The 22,370-nt window shown below is 42.7% G+C and overlaps 1 protein-coding gene across 1 annotated transcript; it reads right to left on the reverse strand.

Moving 5' to 3' along the window:
- Nucleotides 1–2,683: 2,683 nt before the first annotated feature.
- On the reverse strand, nt 2,684–19,872 carry CUNH1orf94 (chromosome unknown C1orf94 homolog). Its single transcript, XM_067533770.1, has 6 exons — nt 19,607–19,872; nt 9,801–10,468; nt 8,360–8,529; nt 6,499–6,573; nt 4,112–4,296; nt 2,684–2,759 (listed from the first exon to the last, which is right to left on the reverse strand). The coding sequence occupies exons 1-6, from the start codon at nt 19,870–19,872 to the stop codon at nt 2,684–2,686; spliced, it is 1,440 nt and encodes a 479-aa protein (XP_067389871.1).
- Nucleotides 19,873–22,370: the final 2,498 nt, after the last annotated feature.

Here is a 22,370-nt window from a genome sequence, read left to right on the forward strand (position 1 = left end):
GACTGTGTTATTGATGGATAATTATTATTGGTTGAGGAATAAATCAGAAGTTTGGACCACTTGTAGAGATTAATGATGCTAGACCACTTTTATCAAGAGTACCATAAGGGCAGTAACCTTGGTGTCCTGGCTAAATTCCAACTGGAATAACTGCATTCTTCTCACTTAAATTGCCTTTGAAGTATCAAATGGGTTCTTCCTTCATCTCCTAAACCATTGTGTAATGTTAATGTGGCTGGTTAAACAGCTGCTATGTTCCATTCCAAAAGTGGGTGAAATGATCCCTATATGTAGCCTATATATCGATGTGTAGAGTGCTCTAAGTCTTAAACGAAAGATGCTATAGAAATTGTCACTGACACCAATGAGAGGGCAACATATGGCCCTTAGCTTTGATTATTTTTTTCCCAGCTGCCTTGGCATTCCTTTAACAATATTTCAGCTTGCGTTGCATTATCAAGCTGTCACTTTACTCACAAGCCACACATAGTGAAGGACATTGATACTTCACAAAAACACTGGAGGTTCTTAATTGTTGGCCTAATTGTGTCTGGTAGAGGTTTTGCCTACGGTTTGGCTGGTGGGGAAAGAAGGGCTAATGGATCCCTCCTGCCATAGCATGGATTTCTTATAATAAATTGTCCTCAGTAGAATCCATCGTCTGTACAACCTGAAATAAAATGCTGACCGTGTGGAGAAAAAGAAAGGGTAGGTTAATAGTATGTTTGAAATGTCATCTGAAGGATTGCTGTGAGATTAGATGTCAAGTGTAGCCAATGTGGACGATACAACTTTGAAATCACTTATGCCTTCCTCATCTGAAGCCTGTAAAATAGGGCAGGGGGGAAATCACACGGAGCACATTGTGTGTTGTAAAGGGAAGGGAGGTTTGAATGTCTTTCCCAACACAGCTTTGTTGAGCCGTCTACCCAGGAGTTACTGTTGTCTGGCTTTGGAGCCAGATCCTGCAAGATTCTGAGCATCCTGTACCGGATCCAAAGCCTTTTAAACCAAGTGTATTCAGGGCTGAGCCAAGGCACTTTGGAAGATATTGGGCATCTTGGCATTGTCTTCCAAAGTGCTTTGGATTAGGCCCTGAGAGAGGGGCTGCAAATCCTTAACTCTCCTTGAATTTAATTTGGGTTGATAGTGCTCTGCACCTTGCAGGGAACAGGTCTTGAAAACGCATAGGCTATCTCTTTTGTCCCAGACGTATGAAGGAAGAAATCAGGTTTGTTTGGTTTGAAATGAACGTGTTACTCTCCCCATATGTGCACTTAATAATGCTCCAACATGAGACAAGACTTTGCCTGGGAATTATACAGCCATCATAGTCTGGGCTTAGTTTGACACCCCATTCCACTGTGATTATGTTCTTGATAATCCTTTCCCTCATTGATCAGCAGAATGTATGGCTTGCACAAAGCCCTGTTATTTTATCATTTGTATTGCAGTAGCACCTAGAAGATTTTCTCATAGATCAGGACCCCATTGTTCAGGTGCTATACAAACACAGAGCAGAAATGAGGTCCCTGCCCCATACAGTTTACAATCTCAGGTTTTATCTACCCAGGAAATTATACTGGTATAATTACTCTGCTATATTTAGACTCCTCATGTGGATGGTCTTATTCTAGACTAGAGTGGTTTTTTCTGGTTTAGCTAAAACTGCTTCAAAAGTAACATGAGCTAAATCAAAAAAAGGCACTTATACTGGAATAGGTGTCCACATAGGGAGTTATATCAGTCTAACCATAGTTAGTCTGAATTCACACTTCACCATATACTGGTATAACTCCCTATGTAGACAAGCCCTAAGTAAAAACCCACTGAAGGTAGTGCACAGGCAGACTGCTACATTATTGGTTGCAGGACCTTACAATTGCAGATTATAAACTGTTTTCAACAGAGACTTTCTTAACTGATTTTTTTTTTAAGGCCAGAGGTGACCGATGGTCACCTAGTCTGACCTCCTGCATAACAGGTCACAGAATTCCATCCAGTCCTTACTGCATCTAATCCAACAACTTGTTGTTGAACTAGAATAGAAAGATATCCATCATAGTTGTCTGTAGAGTGCTTACCACCCTGAGGCTGTTTTAACGATATAGTGTCAAGCAGAAGCTATGTTGCAAGGGCAAAAGCTCATTATTAAATGTTAGAGCCTGAAACTCAGAATTAAATAAAGGTAACATAGTAAAATAAGTTACTTCAGACGGGCATTCTGGTTTGCTTGTCTTTGATTCAAAAAGTTAGATAAGTATCACAGTTCCAGATATAAGACACAAGCATTTCACCCACACAGTCAAGCCACGTAGCTACTGCGTGCCTCTGTGTTAATCTCACTTTGAATACATGACTCAAGTTATCACCTCTGAAATTTGTGGCCATGATCCTTTTTCTATCAGCCATCTTTATTACAACAAAGTTCAATTTTAAGCAACTCAGACATTTGTCATAAATAAAACATTTTTTATTATTTCTCTCCATCTTACAAAAAAAAAATCTCATTTGCTTCCACTAAACAAAACTCTCTTCTTTCAGATGAATTGTTGTGTAGCTGTTTCTTAACACATAAGTCATGTAGGCTCATTCTAGACAGAAATCTTCGCTATGGGAAATACAGAATAAGTCCTTATTTGACTTCAGTGACTCCAAACGATGCATCAAAAAGTTAGATGATCTAAAAGTTTATACCACTCCCATTGGAAGAGAAATATGGGTTAGTCCTCACAGATCCACCAAGTGTAGAACTAAACCTGAAAAACATTCAAATTAAATCCAGTTTCATTATGATTTCCTCCACAGTATTTTTCACCTTTCTTTTTGAGCTTGTTGTTTGTAAAAGGTTTGATATCTTGATTGAGGGCCAGATTTTTAAAGGTATTTAGAAGTCTAAAGATGCAGCTAGGTGCTTTTGAAAATCCCATCTGCACACCTTTAAAATACCTAAATACCTTAAATAAATCTAGCCCTAAGTGCCATAGGCCTTGTATAGACACTAGTCTCTTCCCCCTAAACTTTCCCACTGTTGTTACAAACACTTGGTCCTCCAGCATTTTAATCATCATGTCTAGGGGTACGTCTATACTGCAAATTAATGTGAAATGTAGCTGGTAGACGTACCATTATTGCTGGGATCCATAAATTCTACAAAAAATGGAAATGGAAAACATTTAGATTGACCACCTATTGAAAAATGGGGAGAATTATTTCACAAAAGTTTTCTCTAATTTTGTCCTATTTCTTCCCTACTGCCCAAATTTAAAGATTGAAAATGTTGTCATGATTTTAAAAATATCCTAGAAATCAAAAAACTTCCACTTCCACTTTAATGTTTTGTCATTCTGTTGATGGATGTAGCTGTGTAACCATAAACATTTTGTTTCCTGAGTAGCAACCCTCTAAATTTCTAAGTCTGTCTGTTTGTAGGAACAGCTGTCATTTTTGCAAGGCAGGGCTGGATGCTGCATGTTGCAGAAGGGAGAGACACATTCTGTGCTCACTACTTTCCCTTCAGTTAAACTAAGCCATTCAGGCTCAAGGTGATTGGTTTTGTGTATGGAAGACAACTCATCTCAAAACAAGCAATGAAGGGATGGAACTGACTGGACGGGGGGAAGACTTTAGATAGAACAGTTTTCAATTGGATAATATAGTTTTGTTGAAATCAAAACACTTTGCCGGAACATGACAATTTTCACAATGCTTTTGATGGAAAAGTGTTGAAATCATTTTGATTTTTTGTTTTGTTTTGTTGTAGATTTGATTTTGACATTCATTTTATTTGTTTGGACTCGTATTTTCTATAATATTTTATAATGTTCCAACCTTACAGAAATTAATCAATTGAACATTATCACCACAAAATATTTCTATGTTTCTGAATCAAAGGGTTTGGTTTTTTTTTTGGAAATTCTGTTCTGTTGTAAATTTTGACTTTTTGTTCTGATTTGAAATTAGAAGCAATTTGGAATGTCAGAAATTCCCACTGGAGAGAAATTCCCTTTTCCAGCTAGCTCCCATCAGTAGCTCCATGTGGCTTTACTGTAACTCACCACACCCTCCCGTGCCGTGCTGAGAACTAGACCACACATCAGTGTGGACGTACCCATATGAATGAGAAAAATGATACTGCGGCCCATCGCCCGCCATTGCTGGTGGATCACGTACGCTGCTAGATGGTTTGGACGGGTTCCTCTGCTGGTATGAATAACCAGGCTGGACCACAGGAATATAGTTCAATAAAGGGGTGTAAGGTGACCGGAAAATCTGCTGTGGATTGTATGGAGTTACCTGCAGAGGGTAAAGAAACAAAGAGCATGAAGTTGGTGAAATAAAACCTTACAGACTAATCTGCCAATTGGAACTAGAAATGGATGAAGTATTTCAATTTTTGAAATTTTGATATTTCAAAATTCAAAAATTATACTTAAAAGGGAAAAATATTCCATGACATTTTTGCACAGAAATTCTCCCTTATTTTTTTTTAATGACTGGGTCTGATTGGAATTTTGTTTTTTGTTGTTTAGTCAGTGAAATTTCTAACTTGGATAAAAGAGAGAAAATTTTTGGAAAAATATTGTATTTCCTCCTCCAAATCACTATTTTTGACCATCTGAATTAAAACTTCTATTCCTACTGATGTCAAAGAGGTTGAAAGCATACTCAACACCTCCCAAAATCTAAGTCTCAAGAAGCTTAAGACCTTGTGACAATCAGTTGTAACTAGAACAACAGATTATCTTGTGTTGCTTCCTAAGGAAGCCTTGTAAATGACAGAAAACATGTCAAGAATATCAAACCTGAGAAGGGCTCCTCATCCTAATAGCTATTCATCATGCAAAGAAATCGTGGTATCATTCAGATCTGACTCAATGCACTCAGCATAATAAAAATGCTTCTTGGCCATGTCTCCATTTGGAAAGAGAGTTTCAGTGCTGTCTGCAATGTAGGGTATGCCCAGCTTTTCAATTTTGATCCTATGGATTTTCCCTTCACCCCACCTTCCTGTAGATCAAAAATGGAAGAGGAAAAAGCTGATGTGTCTGAGTGCTGTGTGGGTCGCATCTTGCCAGATAAACTTCCTTATCTTGGAGAGAATGCCCAGAAGGGATTGGCTAATTTACTGGCTACAAGGGACCCGTCTGTCTGTTCAGAGAAAGGCCCACAAGTCGGTAACTTGGTTCATTTTCAAACAAAGGTACCATCCACCTTTTTTTAAAGTCTTGTCAGATCTTTTGAAGGAAAAGATGGAAGAAGCAAGCAGAGTCAAAGCATTGTACAGGCTTTCCAGCAAAGAGATGTGTGTGTCCACTGAAGGGTAAATTACCTCTTGGGCAATCCCCTTAGTTCCGCTAGCTTTGCTCATGTGGTGTGGGGCACTGCATCCTGTTTTCCTCCCCTATAGCAGAGCTGGGGTGTAGAACAGTGAGATAGCCACTCCATAGTCTTTAGGCTGCAGTAATGACCATGACCCACCCTATGTATAGATGAGAATTTAGGTTATTGGAGCCACATAGTCCTGACTCAAGGCTATTCCCAAATGACCTTCTGTGCCATCTAGATTATTATTATTATTATTTATTATTATTAACAGTTTTACAGCAGAACCTAAGAGCCCCATCTGAAATCAGGGCCTGCTCATGCTAGATGCTGTGCAGTTACAGAGGAAAAGACAGTCCCGGGCCAAAGAACTTGCAATCTAAATAGACAAGACAGGCAAAGTATGGGAGGAGACACAGGAAAATGTATCCAGGCTTACAAAGCAGAGCTGGGCTGGGCTGAGCACTCAGCTCCTATCCACTAGACCATGCTGCTACACAGCTTTTGGTAACATTTCTGTAGAATATGGTCATACGTCCTTTCCAACTTCCCCTTTCGTTCCCTCCCACCAGGATAATACTGTGGGTGGACACTGCAAACCTGTCCAGGACTACTACTCTTTCAAAGTGATGTCAATTTAGTTCTTTCCCTAACTGATGTTTTAGCTCCCCTCACCCCCAGTTGAGAAACCATCTGACCAGAAGAGCTGCAGTGACATGCATGAGATCAGCTCAGTTGAGGCTCTCCTCGTGACATCTCAAGCCACTCCAGCTCTCTGAGGTGCCTCATACTGTCATAGCTTATCTCGCTGCAGCTCATCCATTGTTCTCCTCCTCATTCATAAATTACCTCGCAATAGAAATGCACATTTCATGATGCTGATTGTACCATTCTTTAAAAATAAAAAAAGCACTTTCCTAAGTTAACGCTAAATGGAGCGTATAAAATTGGATATTTTGGTTAGAGCTTGGGGCCAGGCCCTCCACTAACGTAAGCTGATGTAACTCCATAGAGTTATGCTGATTTACACCATCTGAGGATCTGGCCCTCAAATCATTTTTTGCAAAGCTACTAACGTCAATTATGCCACATGACAAACAGCTCCGTCTAATCTGCTGTGCTTAGCATCTGCGTACTGCAAATGAAAGCATATTTATAACCATTTAGACACACCTGTCTTGAATAGCATCCTAGGGGAGGATGTAAAGTCTGCTGGTATGGGATCCGTGCTCTCTGTTGATACAAGCCCTGTTAAAAATACATAAAACATGACTTTAAAACAGTCTGACTTGGTCTTATTATGACTGTGAAATACTGTGCTTGGCCTTTTCAAGGGCATGCTATTTGTTCAAGGGAGTAGAGTTCAGCTGAATTCAGTTACTGTCTTTGGCCAGGGTTCTCCTCTCTGACTCCCCAAATCTAGGTCTCTTCTCTACATTACAGATCTCTGCTTTAGGTTCTGCATTCTCCAGCCTGTTTTGCAATGAACTCAACTTCCTGTTGACCTTGATGAGAGAAGAATTAATTGTGGGTGCAGAAGGGCTGTAAGCTGTCGTTGTACCCTCCCACATCAAGCAGCTGGTGAATGCCCATGATTACAATGATTACAAAATGATAGGCTGGGTTGAGGCCAGTCAAAGCACCAAGTTGTAAGGATGAGATTTTCAAAGTGGTCAAGGGAGTTCGGTGTTCAAATCCCACTGAAATTGAATTGGGTACCTAATTGCCTCTTGAACATCCTAGCCCAATTCTTACTGACTTTCAGTGGGAGATGGGCACCTAACTCATCTAGACAGCTTTGAAAATATCACCTTAAATTTGTAGCTGCATGCCCAAGTCAGCAAGGTAACAGGCACATCTTTCTGCTCTGGGTGATGTAGCATCTATAGAATGGTTGACTGATGCCCATGTCTCATATGAAAGTGCTGCTATGCAGCAAAACTGTTTGGTGCAGAGAAAGAGAGCTGGGTGCAATCCAGGCTCTTTCCTTTTTTGCTCAGAAGGAAATAATTAGACATGGAGAGCTCTTGAGAGGAAAATGAGACTGGTCTGTGTGAAAAGACCAGAGGGATGATAAGACTCAGCCATGGGGCTAGGGTGGGATCTGGAGTTGTAACAGAGAGTGAGCTGGGGATGAGTAAAATGCAGAGATAAGATCGGTGGAAGGTGGGACGTGACTGAAGAAACTATTTCACAGGTTAAGTGAAAGAAGAAGAATAGTGGATACTTTTGACCTTTATCTCCAAGCCTCAGTTTCCCATCATAATTCCTTCCCCACCCCAACCCCAGATCTTCTAGGGATGTTGTGAAAATAAATCCATTCATGTTTGTGAAGCTCCTAGATACTATAATGATGAGCACAATCGAAAAGCCCATGAGGAAATTCATAATTCTGGCTTCAGACTTGGGCAGTGTGTGCAGTAAATAAGGCCTGGGGCCACCCAGAGAGTGAGGAGAAGAGCAGCTATTCAACATCTGGCTATTGAGTGAGCACTGTCCCTTCTGTTCATTCACTGAGGCAGGGATCCTCTGGAAACAATAGTCAGTGATCATGGAATTAAAGAGTGTATCATCATGTGTACACACAAAGGAGGCTAAATTAAGGCTGTGCAGGCAACCATCATTTTGGCATCCTTCTCTGTAAATGTGGTGATGGCAGGAAAAATCCATTTGGGGACTTTAGCAAATGAAAATGGGAAACTGGGGCAAACCTAAGAATGAAAACAGGTACAGAGCAGGGTAGGTCATGACTCACTAGGTCTCATAAATTCAAACCCCTCCCGGAGTCCCAGTGAAGCACGAACGTCCCTGATGCACTGGGCCACTTGTTCTTTTTATGTTTTGTTTGCCACTCAGAGTTATCACTTTTTTTTGACACACTCGGAATTGGTTAGCTGCCCGGTTCCTTTCAGATCCTTCAAATGGTAGAAAGCAAAAAGTAGGTTTTGAAGCAGTGGGGATGGCAACCACATGCTTGCCAGACTTAGATCTGACAATGCCGAACAAGAAAGGTGCATATTTATTTTTATATTACCTGAAACTGTGGAAAATTTGAATGGTTTGGAAAGACGGGGGGTGGAGGATAGTTAAGACTGAGCCACACTGGCTGGTTTAAGGATGTGGTTGTTGAAGTGGTAGCAAAACGCGGGGTGAAAACATTCCCATTATATTTCAGGTTGTTCTTATCTGATGTTGCAGTAGTTACTGTAAAACAAAAGATGGTTCAACACATTATTAAATAGACATGCTGGGCTTCTCTTTCCTCATGCGAATCAGTCTAACTGAAAAGGGTGTGCTTTGCTCACAAATAAAATTTACTTAAGATCTTAGCTATTTCCACTGGCTACAATCTTCCAGTATTGAGACCCAAATTCAACAATTAGCACTTTAAATTCTCTAATTAGTGGGACAATTCCCCCAGTTCCAACAGGACTTGGAATTAAATTCAACAGTCTGAGTCAAAGTATGAATGAAATAGTTCAGCTAGAGTAAGAATGGAACCAGACCCTTTGCACCACATTTAAAACCCTCTTTAAGGTTAGGAAAAAACTGACTAGCTTTTAGTTTGTGTAAATTTTCTATCATCTCTGCCACCGTTGAAACACACCTAGACCAAGATTTTTCAGAATGGACTAGTAATGTTGAGTGCCCATCCTGAGACATCTTATAGGGACTTTCAGAAGATGAGTGCTCAGTACTTTCTGAAAAATCTGGCCCCTTTAAGGTCTCGCAAGTTGGGCCCTCAACAAATTATGGCACCCAAAATACTTTTGCTAATTCTAGAAAATCTTGGGCCATAGGGGCCAATTCTACCTCCACAAAGTGTGAGATAATGCATTATGGGGCCGATCAATGCCCATTGCTCTCAGTGAAAAGACTTCTATTGTTTTCACTTGGCGGTGAACGAAGCTCTGTCAGTATTTATCCTATAACCTTGATCATCTCAATTTAGCCTATCATGAAAATTGTACCCTTGCTAATACAGAAATATTGCAAGTACCTCTTTCCTTATTTGTGACCAGGCTGGCATTGAGTAATGCAGATATAAAGGCAGTTCCATACAGACTTTCAAGCTAGCTTCTTTAAAAAGTTACCAGTCATATCCGCCAGTCCCTGGGTTCTCAATATTAGGGTCACAACCAGCCTGCGTGTCCCATATTGTTAAATGGGAGAAGGTGGTGCATAGATCCCAGGTGGACGAGAGGGGGACGCTGGGAGTTGGTCCTGGTATGAAACTGATGAAAAGGTTGAGAACCATTTGTCCCCTATAGCAGGCTTTGGAATGACATCATTATATATCCATCATAGCAATGAATGCCAGACCTGTTGTCTATGGCTGCCTGCAATAGCACGGGACTGGACTTGATCCAGGAGGTCCCTTCCCATTCTAGATCAGCTGCATTTTAACCATCTCCTGCTTCACTTTATTCCCCCCACCAATCAGTCTCAGATTATGTTTCCCAAACACCCCAGACCTGTGTTCTGAAGTCCCTCGGTGACCGAGTCGGGATGAGGTTTTGAGCAGATCTTGGCAAACACTGGGAGCTGCTTCTTCTGCCCTGTAGCTTGACTTTCTGTTGTCGTGGAAGTTGCAGGCACCACTGTGCTCTCCTTGTGGGTGGGGGAACTCAGCATGTTATTTTGTAGGTAGTCCTTGGTCAGCCTGGTTTCCTCCACCACCATCTGGCTATCTGGAGCTTTTGCAACCTCTGTGTGTTTCAGGGGACACTGTACCAGTAATTTACTGATCTCCATGTTAGAAGCCACTGTGTTACCGCTACCATTGTCCATCCCTCTAGCATTCTTGTAGGTGCATTTTGCAGGGCGCAAAATCCCAGTGATGGTGGATTTTGTAGAAAGCTGAGCATCACAGAGAGATCTTAGTTTCATCTCCCTCTCTTTGCTTCCCATCATTGCTCTGTACATGCTTTCCACTGCTTCTGTTTCATCTAGCAACTGGTCCCTATCGGAAAGCAAAATAAGGCTGTTGTTTGAAGAAGCCTGATTTAAAGTAGAGGCAGTTTTTTTGCTTCCTTCTAAACCTTGCATTTCTGTCTCACTAATGTTCTCCTGTGTAAGGCTCAAGTATTCCTGTTCCACCAGAAGGGAAATTTCATCTTTGACACAGTTCTGTTCCAACAATCTACATGAAAGAGAAAAATCTAACATGGTTAATGCACATTTAACAAGGAATAACTGCTGACAACTTGGATGAAACTTGGTTGTGAGAGTGCAAAGAATTATTATGAGAGATTCGCTTAAAAAGTAAGTTCTGGGTCTACAAATATGTTTCTGCTGCAAAATGAAATCCAAGCCTTGTCTACACTAGGAAAATGACTCCCTGTTGACATGGGGCATATGAACTAGTGCCAAGCCTGCCATGCTTGAGGCCAGTGTTGCGTTCAGCTGTAAAGTCAGCGTGAAGTGATGGAGACAGCTAGAAGCATGGCTGAGAGCTTTTTTTTAAAATATCACCCAGGGTAATCATCACTGGGAATGTCTGTTACCATCCAATTCAAGTCCTCAGCCATTTTTTACATATGTGACTGTATGGATTATGGCCACGTGGCATCAGAGTATCAGCTAGTAATACTAATGTCTCTAGAATTCCAGAGAGACCACATGGATGAGGTCATGTCTGCCAGTCGGTCCTATAGCCTATTATCCACCAGACCATCTTTCCTACCTTTGGCCATTTAGGGGACCAATACCTATTGATTAGCTCCTTTGCAGAGGGAGTCAAACTAGTGATCAAACAAATGTTTGGGGATAGGTTAGAGGTCAGTGAAGGCACAGTTGGATGTGGTCCTTTAGTGCAGCTTGCAATGAGATTGGCTACAATGTGTGAGACTAGTTGACGTTTTGAGCACAGAACCCTGAGTCTGAAGTCTAATGAGAATACACAAGCCCCTGCCGCACGCAATACAAATCACCAGCTAGGTGAAAAATGCTGACTGGGGGATATATGCTGAGTGGATGAGTAGGTGATGGTAGAAGCCTTCCGAGAGAGGTTTTGGGAAGGGCCAGGTGGAAGGATTGGGTTTATCTTTCTTGATTGATGTTGAACCATGTTTCTCTGTGAAGAATAAATGCACCTTTGGGGAAAAGAAAGGGAATACTGCTAGCGGTGGAAGCTTAGTTGCTGCAAACACCTGGGTGAGTTGGCCTGCCGCTGCCTTATATGAGTGGGGAAGCTGAAGCTGAAGCCAGTTGTGATGGTGGGGTTTGATTTTGTTGTAGGTCCTGATCCTGCAAAAACGCATGCTTCACTTTGCTTTGGCTGGACAGACCTATGGACATCAATGGGACTATTGATAAGTTTAATTGAAAGTTAAGCATGGGCCTGTTTGCTGGGTTGAATTTGGGGGTGACCTTAGAAACTGCAGTGATGGCACTCTATGGAAAAACCTCTAGGACAGAATAGAAGCTCCTTTTTTTATGTGACACCCTGATGGGTGTTTCACCTTGAGCTTTGACACACAAGATCATTTAGAAATCTAATGGGCCTGATTCCTCATTGCCTTGCATCTTGTGTAGCCACTCACACCAGTGCAAAGCGAATGTGAAATGCTCTTAAGTCACAATGGTAATATTTTACATCACTTCTTCCCCAGTGTGCTGTGTTATGTATTTGTTTTGTGGAAGCTCCTAGAAGCCCCAGTCGTTGGCCAGGACCCCAAAGTGCTAGGAGCTGTACAAAAACGGGACAAAAAGACAGTCCCTGCCCCACAGAGCTTGCAATCTATTGATGGCATATGGTGCAGGACTGTGGTGAAATGGACACGTCTATGATCAGAAATTTTCTTTCCAGGAACTTTGGGAAGATCCATAATTCAAATGCGGTTGCCTGCTCAAAATACTCCTGTCTTCTGCTGATTTACTTGTGATGAGGGACCCAGTTTGCTCACTTATTACCAAATGTGATTAGTAATTTAATGCAATAGCTGGTTATCCTTACTGGCTTGGGGGATAGGATGGCCAGTGTTATAAACCTGTCCATATAAATAGCTTGCCAAAATTCTTAATCGTCAATTATAAATTTATCTAATTATGTCTGATTATGGAATCACTCTGTAATTAATACAGTTTTTAAACTACCTGGCTCTTCCCTTCCTAAAATAAAGAAACCAAGAAACTTCAGTGAAATACTGTGGGAATGAGAGAAACAACTGGTTAGTTTTTTGGGTGTTTTTTTTTTTTTTTTTTTTTTGAGGGTGGGAGGGATATAACCCTCCTTCCCACCTCTGACTTCCACTGCAGTTCAACACTACCGTTGCAGTACAGATTAGGGCCCTATCCTGCAACCATGTACACATGTGGTTTTACTCATGTAAGTAGAGCCATTGATATCAGTGGGGCTACTCATGTGAGTAAAGATAAGCATCTGCATAAAAGTTTGGTGTATCAAGTACCCTGACCACATCCAGTCTTGTAGTCAACCCAGTTATCCCAGAATGCCTTGGGAGAATAGTGAAGGGTCAGTTGGCACAATCCCCATCACACCTGGTGCACAGATGGGCCCATCAGAGAATTCCATCCTGATGCTTTTTGAGAATCTAGGCGATACAATGTTCTGGGGAGCCTTTGATAAACACAGGAAACCAAACCTCAGGAAGGAAAGGAAATTTAGGAAAGAGGGGAATAAAGATCTGTTGGTGGTGAGGCTGTTGGAGGCACAAAAACCAATCATATCCATGTCTGGGAAAAGGGAAAGTAAAAAACACAACATGGAATCATTGCTGGTACAGCTTGCAGATGACACACAAATTGGTGAAGTGGTAAATAATGGGATCACTCACACATGTGCTTTATACAGCTTAAATGTAAGGTTGAACTTCTAAGAAGCCAAGAATATAGGCCACATTTATTAGGATGGGGGAAGGGGGGGCTGTATTTCGTAAAACGGTGACTCAGAAAAGCACTTAAGGGTCATGATGGCTAACCAACTGAACCTGAGCTCCCGCACATTGCACTGGGAGAACAAAGCAGATGTGTTCCTTGGATGTATTAGCAGGGGAATACTGAGTAGAAGCAGGCAAGTATTAAAACTACTCTATACGGTACATTAGTGAGACCATTACTGGAATACTGGTGCCAGTTCTGGGGACCTGGGGTCGACACTTCAAAAAAGATGTCAGCAAATTAGAAAGGATTAAAACCTACAAATATGATTCAAGGTCTGGAAATCCTGCCTTACAGTGAGCAACTAAAGAAGTTCACTGTATCTAGTTTATCCAAGAGAAGGTTAAGAGGTGACTCCATCATAGTCGGGGGGTGTGTGTGTGTGTGTGTGTGTGTGTGTGTGTGTGTGTGTGTGTGTGAGATTTCTGATAGTAGGGGCCTCTTTATTGTAGCAGACAAAGGCATAACAAGTTCCTGTGGGTGAAAACTGCTGAGAAACACATTCAGACTAGAAATAAGCTTCATATTTTTAACAGTGAGACTAAATGACCATGTGAACAATTTACATAAGGGTGTGGTTGATTCTTCGTCATGTGAAGTCTTTAAATCAAGATTGTGGTGTTCTAAAAGAGATGCTCCAGTTCTCCCAGAAGTTATGGGGCTTGATGCAGAGATGGTGAAAATCTCTGGCCTATGTTATATAGGAGGTCCGACTAGATGATCAGAATAGTCCCATCTGGCATTAAAATCTATGGATCTTTGTTGCTCTATATGATTTATCAGTATTGCTGCTTCCAAACAAAACTTTCCCTTCATTTTATCTATTTCAAACATTCTTCCTATAGCACAACAGTTCTCAGAGCCGAACTAACGCAAACAGAGAAGGAAAGTTTTACACCCAGATTTTAGAAGTAGGGAAGGACTCGAAATGTATTGCAGACCAGTGGATAGGGCACTGGACTAGGAGTCAGTCCAGTTCTGTTCCCAATTCTCCACTGACCCGCTCTGTGACTTTAGGACAGTCATTTTGCCACATTGCTTCAGTCTCTTCATCTATAAATTGAAGAGGGCGATGCTTCGATCTGTGGTTGAAGAGTTTGTGTAAGAGTTAGGTATTGTAAAGGGAGAGTACTGTATAGATGGGGCAGCATAAAGGACCAAGCAAACACCATGTACCAGCACTGAGAGCTGAAGTGGTGAAAAGCGACACAAACGGGAGGGGAAACAACACTCGTTGGAAAATTCAGAGTTATAAAATGCTACCAAGACTTTCCCTCTACTCCTGTATGACCCATTCATCAATCCATACCCAATCAGCTGTAAAGAAATGCAGAGACGCAGGCAAATCTGTGATATCAGATGAGCGCCTCTAAGTTATGACTGTAGTATGTAGTGTTTTCAATAATGCTTTGCATTTCTATGCCTTTCATCCAACAAGTTTGAGTTATAGCACAAACATTAAACCCCACAACACATGGCTAAGGAATTGTTTCAATCATATCTGAAATGCAGCCACTTCTGGGATAGGAAATGCAATTCCTGTTCAACAGCACACAGCAACATTACAGAAAAGCTTAGGGCTGGAAGTGAAGACTGCCATACTCACCTGCAGTTGCAGAAAAAATAGAGGAAGACAAATTGTGAGTATGTGGGTTTCAATTTTCATACTAGCCTTAAGAACCCTAGTCATTCAGAAAGGTCCACAGAGTCTTAAATGGTCATCAGTGGTCAGGGCCTCCAACATTACAGAAGTCCTTGACACCATGCTGGGATGTTGGGTTAGGTATTGAGTGAGGCCCTAAATCTGAAAACATATGTGCTTAACTTTGCACAAATGAGCAGTCGTTTACTCCAATAGGATTCCCCTTTGTACAATTAAGCATGTATGTTTGCAGGATAACACTCTTTGAGGGAAAACTGCCACCTAACCATCTGAGCTCTGAGCAGCAAACAGGATAGGATGCCTGTTTTTTGTGGAATGTAAGGCTCTGTGCATCTGAGCATGTGTATACACGCAGTGTGCATGGGCTACTTGCCTTCAGCCCCAGCTTAACAGCACTTGCACAGTATACCATTCACTCAGTTGTTCAGTGTACATAACCCAGAAAAAAAGGCAGAGTCGGTATGATCTGCCTGAATCTAACTACACTGAAAAATTGTTATTGCTAGATGATGAAACAAACATGAATCTCTACTGCAGTGTTTCAGGCCTCCTCTCAAAATGATGGTAAGGCCCATCCAAAAATGTGAGTTGTCACACACAAGAGCATATAGGAAGAAGGAAATGTCACATTAGTTTCACTGCTTAAACTGATTCAAATTTGGACATCCATGAAACAAAGAACAGAAGAGTGCATGTGTACTCCACTGTTGTCTACAGAATTAGAATCGCTCAACCATTTGTTATGGAGCCTATATGGCTAATAGATGCTGCTGCTTTTGCTCAAGTGGTGGGGAGCCTGTGCTTCAGGGGGTTGGAGAAGATATGAGTTCTATCTGTGCTGCTGCTGTTCTGTTCCAGGTGAATGTGGTACCACTGTGAAGTGAGATGGCCACAGGTTACTGTTAATGCTAAAATACAAAAAGTTAGAAAATGACCACCTGCGGATACCCCATTGAGAGACGTAAAATAACCTAGAGCCTGAGGCAAACACACAGCAGCGTCCCTTCAAGCCACCGAGGGTAGGAATGTTGATCTCAGCAGGGCCTCTGAGGGGTTGGGAATGGAGGTTGGACTGGACAGAGACCGTAGTGACCCAAAAGCAGAAAATGGAGAGAATCAAGGAACCGTCAGTGGGGAAAGCTCACATGACAAAAGGAATGTGTGCGTCAGGGAGGAGAAAGAAGAAATCCTTTGGGGGAGAGAAGGGTCCCCTGCTAGCATTGTGTACTACCTACTGGGGTGTATAGATATAACTGTCTGAGGCAGCGTTATCTAGTAGCTACAGCGAGGGACTGGATGTCAGGAGACCTGGGCTCTATTCCCAGCTTGGTCACTGGCCTGCTGTGAGAACTTGTCTGTGCAGTGCCCTGTAGAATAGGGCTCTGAGATCAGCTGGGCCCCCAGGGTGCTGAGGTAATACAAATAAGAATAAGGAGACTTGGACACAATGCAATTGTCCATGCTGCAATATAGTCCTAAGTTGTAGTGTAGCATCTGTAAAGTGGGATAAGCTTTTGTTTTTCCTTTTGTAGTACCCGAAGGGCACCTATAACCGTAATGTCCGAGCACCTCACTATCTTTTAATGTATGTATTATCACAACATCCCTATGAGGCAGCGCAGTGCTGTTACCCCTATTTTACAGAGGGGGAACTGAGGCACAAAGATATGCAGGCCCCTTTGAGGATCTGGAACTAAATGATTTGTCCAAGTTCTGTCGCTGAGAAGGGGCTTGAAAACGAGTCCCCCAAGTCCTAGACTAGGCCCCTAACCACTGAACCATCTTTTCTCTCTGCCTCATGGGTTTAGATTGTAAACACTTCAAGGTAGTGAACTGTCTGCTAGACGTGTGTTAAAACTAGCCAAATGGGGCCCTGATCTCAGTTAGGTCCACTAGGCGTGATCACAATATGAATAAAACGTAAGGGAGGCCCTGGATGTTCCCAGTGACTTGTCATCCTCCTAGGTCTAAATATTCCAGTAACAAAGCCAGGACGGTGAAACTGTTTGTTCAAAAGATTCCAGATGCATTTAAAATGAACTTAGCAGTGATTTGCATAAGTCAATATTTTAAAATAATTAAAGATTGCTAAACGAAGCAAGGTCACCAGGAGTAATCTTGGCTGCTGGTGTTGTTGCGGATGACGAATCAGGCAATACCTTTGTTGGCAGTCAGCATATACGGTGAAGTTTTTATAAAATGTCTCTGAGGAGAGCAGCGAGAGTCTTGTGGCACTTTAAAGACTAACACATTTATTTGGGCATAAGCTTTCGTGTCGGATGCACGAAATGGAAACTTCAGTTCGGTAGGTCTATAGACACATGCAAGGATGGGTGAATTACATCACAGTAAGGAAGGCAAGTGTTAACGAGGTAAACTCAATCAGGGTGGATGAGGCCATTCACAACAGTTGCTGAGAAGGTGTGAATGTCAAAAGAAGGAACATTATTTTTTGTAGTGGGCTAGCCACCCCCAGTCCCTATTCAGACCTCGTCTGATTGTGTCAAGTTTGCATACGAGTTTCAGCTCTTCAGTTTCACGCTGGAGTTTGTTTTTGAAGTTTTTTTTGTTGAAGTATGGCAACTTTCAAGTCTGTTACTGAGTGTCCAGGCAGATTGAAGTGCTCTCCAACTGGTTTTTGAATGTTTCCATTCCTGATGTCTGATTTGGGTCCATTTATTCTTTTGCTTAGAGACAGCCTGGTTTGGCCAATGTACATGGCAGAGGGGAATTGTTGGCACATGATGGCATATGTCCCATTAGTAGATGTGCAGGTGAACGAGCTCCTGATGGTGTAGCTGATGTGGTTAGGACCTGTGATGGTATCACTTGAGTAGATATACGGGCAGAGTTGGCAACGGGGTCTGTTGCAAGGATGAGGAGAATGGATCTCCTGGCAGTTGGATAAGGACACTTATACTTCCAGGATAAATGGTCAAAATATGGTCTGGGATAGAATCCTGCTTGCTGCCCTCATTCGAGCAGCAACACTGATTTTGAAGAGATTACTTACAACAGCTCTTGGCATTTGGTCAACAATAACCAAAACCTATCTGAAGGCAGTTCAGTTCTTACTTGTATAGATGCCCAGGTCAGGGCCCCATTGTGCTAGGTGCTGTACAGACAGAGTGAGAGACAGCCCCTGTCCTAAACAGACAAGACAAAGGCTGTAAGGGGAATGGGAGAGGTGACTTTCTCGAGGCCACCTTGCAGCTTAGTGATAGAGGTGTCACTCAAACCCAGCTCTCCTGAATCCTAGGCTTAGAGCGCCTTGTCGACTGGACCTCACTGCATGGAAAATGAATTTGATGGGTCTCGGTCCAGTTTTTGTTTGTTCGGGTGTCCCCATCAGAAGCTGCACCACATCACCAGTGCTCTTGTGCGCAGTCGCACAGCACAGATACAAAAGGAAGAGAGCATATGGAACTACCCTCTGGTCTCCCCCCTAGACACGATAGCTTTTGGGCAGCTATGGAGTGCATTGGCAAGGAATAATTTTAGGCTGGCTGCCCTTGCAGAACCTATTAAATTCACTGCTAATAAACAAAAATATGGTGCTTTAAGGGTCAATTTCACTTTGTTAGTAGCAGTTAGTTCAATTCTGTTCTGCGTAGACTCTTGTGCAGCCCTTCTCACCACAATATCTGAGCACTTTCCACTAGTGCATTAACTGATGTGATGAACATCTGGCTCATAAAGACGATTGGGTCTGCGTTCTCCTTCACTTACCCCTGTGCTCTGGAGACTGACTTAGATGGGGTTGCTCCTGATTCGCACAGTTGCAAGAGGAGAATTGAGCCTGATTGACTCTTTGTGTGTTTTGAAGTCCTCCTTTAAGATTTTAGGACAGTACACTTAGCATGGATGAGGCACTGGATTGGAACTCAGGACTCCTGGGTTCTATTCCTGGATGCATATCACTGATACAGTGTTTGGCCTTGGTTAAATCCCTTCCCTTCAGTCTCAGTTTCCCCATCTGTATAATAGGAGCAATGATACTAACTCTCCTTTTATAAAGCACTTTGAGCTCTACTGTTACTTATTTACTGCATCAAAGCAGGCTGGGCCAGGTCTGTGCAATTGTTACTGGTGTATCGCGTTTTTGCTTTAAGACTAGGACAGTTGCCAACCTCTGCTAATTAATTGCTGGTTTTGCAAATTTTACCATCCCCCCCCCCACACCCTGCTCTGCTTCAGGAGCATACTATAAATACTTCCCTTTTAAATTTGAAAATTGTACCTCCTTCCCTCCCTATAACTTACCCCATGGAGAGAGACTTGGCAGAAAAAAGTTCTCTGCCAAATTCAGCTTTCCTTTGTAAAGATCAGCTGTTTACAGTATAACATTTTAATTTTCTGCTTTGCTGTTTTGAATGCTGCTTTTGCTTCTTACTGTAAATATTTTGATGTGCTCTCTTTTTAAAAAGAAAAAGCTGCTGTGGGGGACTGAATGCGGCAGCTGCTTCGCATCACAAGACGTCTTGCATAGGAAAATGAATGTGTGGTGGGAAGAGATCATTTTGCCCTCTGGGTTGGTGCCGTGAAAATAAACAACCCCAGCATCTCACTTCAGCCAGTTTGAGAGATTGCCTAGTCTGTTTGTACATAGGTTCCCAAGGCTACGATAGGGCAGAAAGGACGTAAAAGAGGGAGGGGGGTGAGTTTCCACCTGAAATTGGTCGGTGATCTCCTCTCTGACATTTTGAGAACACTCACTCTTTCGGGAAGTGGCTGATCTCTCCTCTGAGGGGTTCTGATGACAGGACTGGGTGACAGGTAGGCTGCAAGAGTGGTGATGTTGACATAGGCTGGAGCTCTTCAGAGAGACCTTGAACCCGTTTCCAGATCTCATGACAGGCTTTGTCCAAGCTGTCTTGAGGAGTGTTGTGGTGGATCCAGATGTGCCTGGGGAAAGGTCCTAAAGGAAATGGGCCTTTGGGGCTTATCGTCGGACCCTGGAGCCCACTCCCCCCTGTGAGCATCTTTCAGTCTCTTCCCACCCAGGGATCAAAAGGCAAATTTTAAAAATAAAAAGTGTTTTTGTGGGTACAGAATGGAATGAAAAGCAACAAACCATGGTAACTTGGTAACCATAGAACTCCTGTGGCCTGGCAACTGGTATGAAGGATAACAACTGGAGATGGTCTGTAGGGATCCCAGCAGCACCCGAAGGAGGAAGTGGAAGAGGAAGACATGTCCTCCCAAGCAAGGCTGAGAGCAGCCTCTGAGATCAGTCTCCATGGAATCGTCACCTTTTCCAGACTCCATGTGTTCTCGGGTCCATGCATGAACCCTGCCTTCCTTCATCTGTTCCTTGTATTTGAAGTACCCATGTGAGGAGGGGAGGGGTTACTCCACTGACGGCGAGGGGGCTCCCCTCAGCCCTGTGTCCCTTTTCCTGCCCCATGTCAGGTCCCCTCCTTATCTTTCTCATGGAGATAAACTGAAGCAAAGAGACTGGAGGACTTATTTGGGAGAGGGTATGAGTGTGTGGGACTGAGAGCAGAGAGATATGGATCTTTTGTCTTGCTGTTTACCTTTTTCTCCGATTTAAGGAACAGGAGCACAGCTAGCCAAGTCTCTCATTCTGCAGATGAGCTCAAGACACAGTTTCAGAACTTGCCAGCCTTTTGGGTTTCTGGATTTGGGATTTTGCTTTGGAACTATTTTTTTTTTAATGTTCCCTCTGAAGCATTGGACACTGGCCACTAACTGATGCAAGATACTGGGCTATATAGCATGATCTGGTACAGCAATTCCTGCTGCAGTGTGCTGACTTGTGCATGTCACCATTGCCTTTTGCTGGTCCTACCTTGTGAATGCCACCCATCAGCTGGGTGCATGCTTCCCAGTGCAGGGAGTGGCGAGACCCTGGCAGAGCAGAATCCTTAATATTGCTACGGCTAATGAAGATTCTTATTGCTTCTGGCTTCCTGACTTTTGTAGCAGAAGCTCCCAAGTCCTATTCCTGCTGATACTTAAGGCCATGAGGTGAAAGAATCATTAACCTATGTCGAAGCTGTCTGTGGACGGGTTTGTCAGCTCTGGTTAAAACACATTTCTGTGTGGGGAGAGCCGTGGAATCTGAATGGGAAGACGGAAGCCAGCACAAGCCAAACTTCAGAAGCCCTGGTTAGAGCTGCAAAAATTCATTTGGCAGTTGAGGCCAAAGACCCTATGTTTGTGTGTGCAACGTGTGTCTGACTGTGCAAAAACAAAAAAAAAAAGGCAGACAAAAGTCAAATTTTCATATGTAAAAGTGCTTTTGTCCATCTCATCTGGAGGTGCAACACTTGTGCATGGATTTATTTTTTTTAACGACTGCAGCTGTGGCACCTTCCTTTGAAAACTTAGCTCCATGTGTAGTCTCCCTTGAACTAATATAAAAAGTTGACTTTTCTATAATGCATGTACAAAGCCACAGGGATGGTAGTTCCTGTATAAACAGAGAGATTATTCTATGTATGCGGTTGTTAGCTAATACTTTATGCCCAGATAAATACTGCTTTTTTCAGTCATAGCAACCATGTTTGGTTAACAAAGTAAATGTTGGGATTTATTTTATTTATCCTAACACCTTTCATATCTCTGTGGAGACTTGCTAATTGTGCGGCTTTTTATCTGGGAGAAACATTCTAAGACTCACCAGCCTGGATGAATTCTAGGGGACTCCTCATTCATAGCCCTCGTGACTGTATATGTGGGTTGGAGTGTTGTCGAGCCGTAGTAGGGGACTTGGTGTCAGAAGTCCTACATGTTCCCAGTTTTGTCACCAGTTCCCTTTGTGACCTTGGGCAAGTCCTTTCTCCTTCCTGCCTCTCTGTTTCCCGATCTGTAAAATTGAGCGAATACTTCCTAACTCCAGACAATCATTGTGTGGACTAAGTGAGGCCAGCTCTGCGCTGCAGACCTATACTGGTGTAACTATGTTGCTCAGGGGTGAGAAGAATCCACACCCCTGAGTGACATAGTTATACTGACCTAACCCCCAGTGTAGACAGCACCGTGTCGAAGGGAGAAGCTCTCCTTTCGGCATAGTAGAGTCTTCACTAAAGTGCCACAGTGGTGCAGCTGCACTGCTGTATGTGAAGACAAGCCTTAATATTTGTAAACCATGCCAAGATTCTTGGCTTAAAGACATCCAGACATGTTACATTTTATTATTTTGTTTTGGGGTGGAGGGAATTACAGGAGTAACATACATTGCTTTGGCTCTCTGTAGTGGTGGGGAAATGGTAGATGGCGATATCAGAGGTGTTTGCATGTCAGAATCAGGCAGATATTGAGCCTCAGGTCTGACTGTGGATGGCAGTGTGGAGCAAAAATTCCCTGCTCCTAGCCTAGTGGGTGGTTAGAAAGGCAAAAATCCTGTCTCTAGTCTACTATGGAGGTAATTTAGCAAGTCCATTAATAGTGTAGTGGGGAGATTAAGAGCAGAGTTAGTCAGAAAGCACAAACACTCTTTCAAATCAGGGACAAG

Source organism: Emydura macquarii, unplaced genomic scaffold (genome assembly GCF_026122565.2).
Source record: "Emydura macquarii macquarii isolate MOO-44397 ecotype Brisbane River unplaced genomic scaffold, CSIRO-AGI_Emac_v2 contig_3348, whole genome shotgun sequence".
NCBI lineage: Eukaryota > Metazoa > Chordata > Testudines > Chelidae > Emydura > Emydura macquarii.

Bases quoted from the DNA above. Each gene is read 5' to 3' on its own strand.
- CUNH1orf94 (XM_067533770.1), bottom strand. From the start codon at position 19,872: ATGCTCACAGGGGGGAGTGGGCTCCAGGGTCCGACGATAAGCCCCAAA. The intron at 10,469-19,606 runs GTGAGTGTTCTC...TCTTTCATGTAG, and splicing joins ATCAGCCACTTCCCGAAAGA to ATTGTTGGAACAGAACTGTG. The intron at 2,760-4,111 runs GTACGTCCACAC...AATGTTTTTCAG, and splicing joins CATTTTTCTCATTCATATGG to GTTTAGTTCTACACTTGGTG.